Source organism: Sinohyriopsis cumingii, chromosome 2 (genome assembly GCF_028554795.1).
Source record: "Sinohyriopsis cumingii isolate HCF-2022 chromosome 2, ASM2855479v2, whole genome shotgun sequence".
In the NCBI taxonomy this organism is placed as follows: Eukaryota; Metazoa; Mollusca; class Bivalvia; order Unionida; family Unionidae; genus Sinohyriopsis; species Sinohyriopsis cumingii.
The window spans coordinates 821741-829396 of record NC_142962.1 but is presented as its reverse complement, the minus strand read 5'-3'; the positions used below and the strand labels follow the sequence as shown (position 1 = coordinate 829396).

The 7656-nt window shown below is 32.3% G+C and overlaps 1 protein-coding gene across 2 annotated transcripts in view; it reads right to left on the bottom strand.

The window, feature by feature from the left end:
- Positions 1-461: 461 nt before the first annotated feature.
- Positions 462-7656, bottom strand: part of LOC149804193 (uncharacterized) — a 110100-nt gene continuing 102905 nt past the window's right edge. For both annotated transcript variants that reach the window (XM_089937730.1, XM_089937736.1), the window contains exon 20: positions 462-6926. In XM_089937730.1, the coding sequence (XP_089793856.1) occupies positions 6593-6926 (334 nt within the window). In that variant the 3' untranslated portion in view covers positions 462-6592. The remainder of the gene's footprint in view (positions 6927-7656) is intronic.

Here is a 7656-nt window from a genome sequence, read left to right as displayed (position 1 = left end):
AAGGTTTATTTCCTGTAAAATCAGCCATGTAAAGTTTTGCAAACATAACCGTTTTTCTGTTCTATTTGTTTGTCTTGTCTATGGTTCGCATTTGCCTTTGAAAAAGACTCATCGAGCGTTTCGCACTGTCCGTTGTCAGTTTATTGCATTTATCTTAATCAATCCCTGACACACGTGATCCCTTGGTGGATCCAGTGCACTTAAAAGGACTGTTATTCGCCATACGATTTGTATTTTTTATATATATATATATATATATATATATATATATATATATATATATATAAATGGGCCCGGGCCGAACAGCACTTTTTAATTTTATGAAGAAAAAAATGTGTTTGAAGAAGAACTAGGAGAGGCTCGGGTGTTTCTTACCCCAGGGCCCGTGATCGTTCTCTATGGCTCTAATAGCTAGAAGGATGTGATAAATATTTATGTAACAAAGAAATTAATCTCATTGGTCTACTTGTATTTCTTTATTTTCTACAATGACATGGTCGCTTGAAATAACATTTCAGTGTAATCAACAAAATACGGTCAATATCAATTTAGAAGTAATAGTTGTAATGAATTCCATATATACGAAGGAAAGAAGACTGAAGCGAAGTTTAGTTCGATATATACATTTTTCTAGAAACTTAATCAAGGTTAGAAAACGGAAAGTTTGGAATAAACTTTGAAGTATAATGTCTACATTGATGATGCTCTTTCCATGATCGATATTTTGACAGACATAGTAAAATAATACATGATGGTACAATGTTAACTATTCATTGATGATCAACCGTGTCTTAACTTCAATTTTATAAAACACGTTGTTATTACTTCAATAATAACTTTATTTCCATTCAATATTCTGTTTTATTACTCATCCTTGCCGTCATGAATGAACCATATGCATTAAACCTCCAATCCGTTCTGTTATATTATAGTGTAAACAGCCGGTGTAACGTTACACCCAGACGTTGTCCAATAATAATATTTCATTATCTTTACGAAGTACTTACCTTCATTTCATTTATAGTAACATACCATGTAAGCCGTTTAATGATATATATATATATATATATATATATATATATATATATATATATATATATATATATATATTTATATTCAACTTATAACATAGTGACATACATCTATAGGTATCATTAACTTTTAATATCCCACTCAACGATTGAAATCACTCAGTAATCAATTCTGACATGAGTAAATTCAGGATTCAAAGTTTTCGAGTGGACAAAATTAAGAATATTTCCAGCTGCTTGTCAAAGAAGCTAACCATGTGTTCACAACCCTCTACATTTTTCTCCAATTGATATATATATATATATATATATATATATATATATATATATATATATATATATATATATATATATATATACATTTTAACTGATAATGAGACATCAATAACTATTGTAGGTTGAGAATAATTTAGCAATTCTTTATTTCATTATAATGCCAGTCTCTTGTACCGCTTGTTTACTGTTGTCTTTTATTTCTTCATAACAATGACCAACCAAACAAGTTTACAGAGAAAAATTCATTCTGTTGAGATTTGTAGATCATGAGTATAGATGGTTATCATGGTAAATTAGATCGAATGTTCAGAAGAGTGTTTGACACGTTCAGACGGTTCAGAGATTAGACCGAATGTTCAGTAGAGTGTTTGAAACGTTTAGACGGTTCAGGGATTTTATCGAATGTTCAGTAGAGTGTTTGAAACGTTTAGACGGTTCAGGGATTTTATCGAATGTTCAGTAGAGTGTTTGAAACGTTCAGACGGTTCAGGGATTTTATCGAATGTTCAGTAGAGTGTTTGAAACGTTCAGACGGTTCAGGGATTTTATCGAATGTTCAGTAGAGTGTTTGAAACGTTCAGACGGTTGTGTCATTAGGAAAATGTTGACTAATATTACTAATAGTAAGCGCTATTTTTAAATAAAAGTTAACATAAGTTATATCATAACCCTGCTAGAATTGTTAGGTGTCCCGGGGAAAATTAACCACATCACTCTTATACTTTCTTAGGGAAAACGCAGCATACAAAAAAATGAAGTGACAGATTTGAGGCAAATGGTCCACAATAAGTCTCATACTGAAATGGTCCTTTTCTAAAATATACCAATGACGTTAAGCAAGACTTCATGTTCCATAAACACATTTTTTGTTGTGTATTTATGGCTTTGTTTTAGTTAAAGTGATATATATATATATATATATATATATATATATATATATATATATATATATATATATATATATATATATAATTTTAATATGGATATTATATACTAATATATGAATAAAACATGTATTAATCTTGCAAAACAATATCTTGTTCTAATATTTCAAGCACTTGCGCAATTCTTTGTTTCAATTCTATACTGGTTGCTTCTACGTTAATTCTCTCCTAGGATCGTCAGTGTACTGAACTTCAGTGACACGATTACAATATCACGACGACAGAGATGCTCACTGACAGAATAAATTTTCATACTTGCTACACAAGTTACACTGAACATTTTTATTTGTTAATTATTTAATCGGATTCCTTGACATCTCACATTCTCAAGGCACTTGCTAGATTTATCGTTTAACCACACCCAAAATATATAAGAAAATATGGACACCTAAAAGAAGTACCAAGATATGTACAATATTAGACTATAACATTTGAAAGGTCTTAACTGACACTTATATTCTGTAACTACATGTTGATGAACTAATAATAATAATAATAATATTAATAATAATAATAATGATAATAATAATAATAAAAATGCATGTACAAAGAATAGTATACTACATTATTCAACTGTTGTATATGTAACATGCCTTCACATTCTTAGTTTCATTGAATCATTACACAGTCTGATTAATAACTTTGAAAATATCACACCCTGTAAAAGTTATTGTTTAATATATACATCGTCCATTCCCTTTCGTTTACCTTGAAAAAGTAGTACATCATGTAGTGGACTAATTTGCCAAGGGCAGAAATAGCCCCTACAGGTGTTTCTCATTAAATGTCCTGATCGTAAAAGCCTGCAGCTGTTTTAGATTAAATGTCCTCATTAAAAGCCTGCAGGTGTTTTAGATTATACATAGCCAGAGTAAATGCCTGTAGGTATTTCAGATTAAAGCTCCTCAGAGTGAAAAGCTGCATTTGTTTCAGATTAAAAGTCCTCAGAGTAATAGCCTGCAGGTGTTTCTGATTAAATGTCCTCAAATTATAAAACACTTGTCATCGTATTTAAAAGTCTAAAAATAAATGCATTTTGATAGGAAAACTATAAAGTCATGTGATCAATGTTCTTACCTGGTTTCATCCTAATATAAACAATTGATAGTGAACTAATCGACCAAAATTTGACGAATATAATACATGTGGATGCCACGGTCCATTATAATATATAGATATAAATAGAGGTACGGCAAAATAACAAACTTTACTGAAGATTTGGTTTTGGTCTAAACAAAACGAATAAAAAGCTACAGTAATTTCACAGAAGTCTATCCGGAACGTTACTTACACATATTTGTGAAGTCCTGGGAAGCATCACACAAGCGAAGTAGATAGCTCTTTTATTTCCGACTAAAGGTATAACACTTGTTTATAACGTGTGTCAAAATAATCATAATTGTGTTTTCTTGGCAAAGAGAAGTCGAAGTAGGCCCGAGATTGCTCACGTGGCAGACACGTGCTTTAAATACAATCGCAAGAGCAGCTCGTCAGGGCAGCTTGGTCTTTATGATGCTTTCTACAGAGGTTTCTTCCAATGATGTTGATTGCATATTTAATCAAAACAATTGCTGCAAGGTTACTCTGTGTTTGTATCATGATTGATAGTTCATGATACATCAACATCATGTGTCCTATATTTAAAGACCTTTATGTCATGATATTTTCTGTCAAATTTGTAAATTTCTACTCTTCTCTTTCTTGAGAAATATTGGTTTAAAGGTTTTCTATTTTTAGTAACGGCAGTCATATTTGATATCTAAATGACATCATTGGCATTCATCAGATTTAAGCCAAATTGCTTTTTGACAAAGTTGGTCTAAATTGCTTTTTGACAAAGTTGGTCTAATTCTGTTGAACGTTTGCTTAGAACGAAACTGTTAAAGGTTTTGCATTTTTAGCAACACCTATATTTTATGCCCTGTGTAAAAACTGTAAAGCCATTTATTCCATGAAGCTTTAAGTAAAATATTTTAAATTCTGTTCAGCTCGTTCTATTTTAGTAAGTGCGGCCATATCTAAATGCACATAGGCATCCATTAAAAAATATTAAAACATCTTTACACCCAAACGTTCTCTGCCAAGTTAGGACGAAATTGGTCTTGTAGTTTTTGGAAAAGCTGAAAATAGCATATGTCGACAAACACATTAAATATGATGGATGCACAGCCATGGCAAGAGCTCAGTGGGCCTTAAGAAAATGTTAACTATAATTAAATTCCTTTAATCAGTAATGACACATGTATCAAGTCCAAAGAAGGTACTTAGAACACGCACGTGTCTATTACGTAACTATGTCGTACGTCGAAAGAAACTTTAGCTATAAGATGTTATCTGATCACTTTATGATTAAGATAAATATTATATAAAAACATAAACGCGAGTAAGACTTCTTCCGGAAACAAGCAGGATCCAAAACAATCATTTGAGATATTGAGTAAATATTTTTCAATTCGAAACAATGCTGTTAAGATAAATATTTGGCTATCAGTCCCATATTAATATTTGGTACTATCAAAATACATGAACGCCACATGTATAACATATTAATATTTGGTACTATCAAAATACATGAACGCCACATGTATAACATATTAATATTTGGTACTATCAAAATACATGAACGCCACATGTATAACATATTTTTTTATATGTTTTGTTTTATTTTCAATTACCAAACGTCTTACGAGAATTGAAGTTTGAAAAACTAATTTAAAAATCTTGATTTTATTGCTTCTTCATTTTTTTAGAAAAGAAATTTAATCAAATGACGTGGCTTTGAACTTTGCAAACATGCTTTCTTTCACATATATTCCAGTACCAAGGTCTTCAGATAAGTAGGCCTTTGTGTAACTTGAATTTGTTACAGCTAATTGATTCAGATTGTTGATATGCAATCGATACATGTTTTAACAAAGTGTGAAAGAAAATATTGTTTTAGACCGCGCCAATGGTTTTATCCATAAGCGTATCTTAATTTCTACCGCGTGATTTACACTGTAACACTTTATCTATGACGACCAATATTCATAAAAAGATTTACATAAACAATTATTTTTACAACAACAAAAATTACAGATCAGTCTGAACCAACGATTTAAGCATTCCACCCGTACTATTTCAGCAATATATCGTGTAATTTACACCGTAACCGAAGAGCTGGACGGTAGTCCGTAAAATTCTCGTTCTAACTGTTCCTTGTGTTTCTTCTAACTTTGTTTAAACTGAAGTTTTCTATTTTACTGACAGTGAGCCCTACATTCATTTATTCTTTGATTTCAAACTTTACACAATATTTTTAATTCAAAAAAACAAAAGGTCATACAATTCATGTTTATGCCAAATACAAAAGTTATTTCTTTGCATGAACAGCCTTGTCAGATAAAGAAAAGAACATTGTTCTGTTCACACGCTGCAATTAAGAGCGAATAGAAATATATTTTTCTTGTATAAAATCTTTATTCCAAGGAATATACCCTTACGACCTTATTTCAACCTATATATTGCCATATGCGTGCATAACCTATATAGTAAGTTCTGTAAAGAAAGATGATAATGTCTTGACTAGAACCAGCACCCTATCATTCCAACAAAATTCAAACCACTTTGTATTGTGAATTATGTGCTAATTTATAACGAACAATATGTGAGGTTTTACAGAAGTGATACGTTATCATAAAAGAAGGTTTAACATCGGAAAACAGTACTGGTTCTTTTTTTCTCTCTCCGTGTAGGAAACAGACGTACTTTTCCAAGTCCTTCATGTTCAAAATATATTTGTAGTCGACAGAGTATTCGTTGCTTCAAAAGTTTAGGAAAAGAACACGAGGTAAAGGGTACATACTGCACACGTTTTGTTCCTTAACTTTTCTTTCTGCAACAATACAAATAGTGTTAATGCACTACGCCATTTGTGTCAGCTGAACTACTATTAATTTGTTCAACCAAGAATGCTTGGTATGATTACGCAAAAATCGTAATTGAATGCCATTAAAGAAAGAAAACTCGGTACAAACGTTTTCTATTATCACGAAGGCAATTTTCACGCATTATACTGGCCTTTATTATGATAATTATGGCAACAGCAATCCATATTTATCATTAACTGAACACGTCTTTGATTGTTAATGCCAAATGGTCCATGATTCTCATGGGCGAAAAACAATGGTCGCCAGCAATATATACAATCATCCAGACATATTGTATTTGCGCAAGCCCAGGTAATCCATCCAATTCGTCCATTTTGAGAAGGTACGCAGATGAAGGCTGCTCATGTTTTTCTGCAAATATAGTACAAAAATCACCTAAACGCTTTTCAGCAAGCCCTTCTTTAACATGGAATCACAAAACTGTCACACCACATCTAGCATCAAAATCTCCCTTCATTTTCAAAAGTCTGTCCAAGGATTTATCATGAACGCTAACACTGACTGTCAATTCGTCTTTCGAAGATTTTCTGGCCGGCTGCAAGGCCTGTGCTGCAAGAAGCGATGCTGTGTCATCGGACACGGGACTAGCACTACTCGATTCTGGAGTCGACAAGGGAACATTTATATTGTACAGTTCAAGATAATTACGATCTCTCGACATAAGGACCTCAAGTTGTACACGAAGATCAGTGAATGTTGGACGATCTCTTGGGTCCTCCATCCAGCATTGCCTCATTATGATATATCTGAAAACAGAGCAAATAATTATAGCAATTTAAAAAGGAGCGATCTTAACTTCCCGTTTCATAATCATATAAAATATATAAAATATCAAGTGCATGTATTGGGTACATATGCAAAAGGTGATAACACTCTTAGCATGTAAATTGTTGAAAAGTATCTTATTTTGTATTTTTCTTTTTAATTTTGGTGTGACGGCTTTCTCTATATTGCTATCCGAACTTCGACTAATTCATAGTTATTATTATTATTGATGTTGTTGTTTTTGTTATCCCTTGTACGTAGGAGATAGAATACAGTTATCACTATGTCCGTATGTCTGTCGGTGCATATACATTTTCGTTTGCGGACGATAACAATAAACTGTTCACGATATTTCAAGTTAACTTTGTAACAATTCAAGCAAGCTGTGTAGAGTTGCCTTTGGGAACTTGGAACTTCCGCATTCAATATTTGTTATGTTACCATCGAAACAAAGTGTACCGTAAGTAGGATGCACATTAAGGATAAGGTGCAATATTTGGGACAGTATGTGTACATAGAATTAACATTACGGCGGCCATCTTAGAATGGGACTGCATGGGCACAAAGGGAATTAGTCCATATGATTAACATTGTCGGATGCCATGGGAATAAATGGAAATGTAATGTTAAAAACGTAAGTAGGATTAACATTATGGGACACAATGGTCACCAAGAGATATGTAATGTGATAAATGTATATAAGTTGGACAG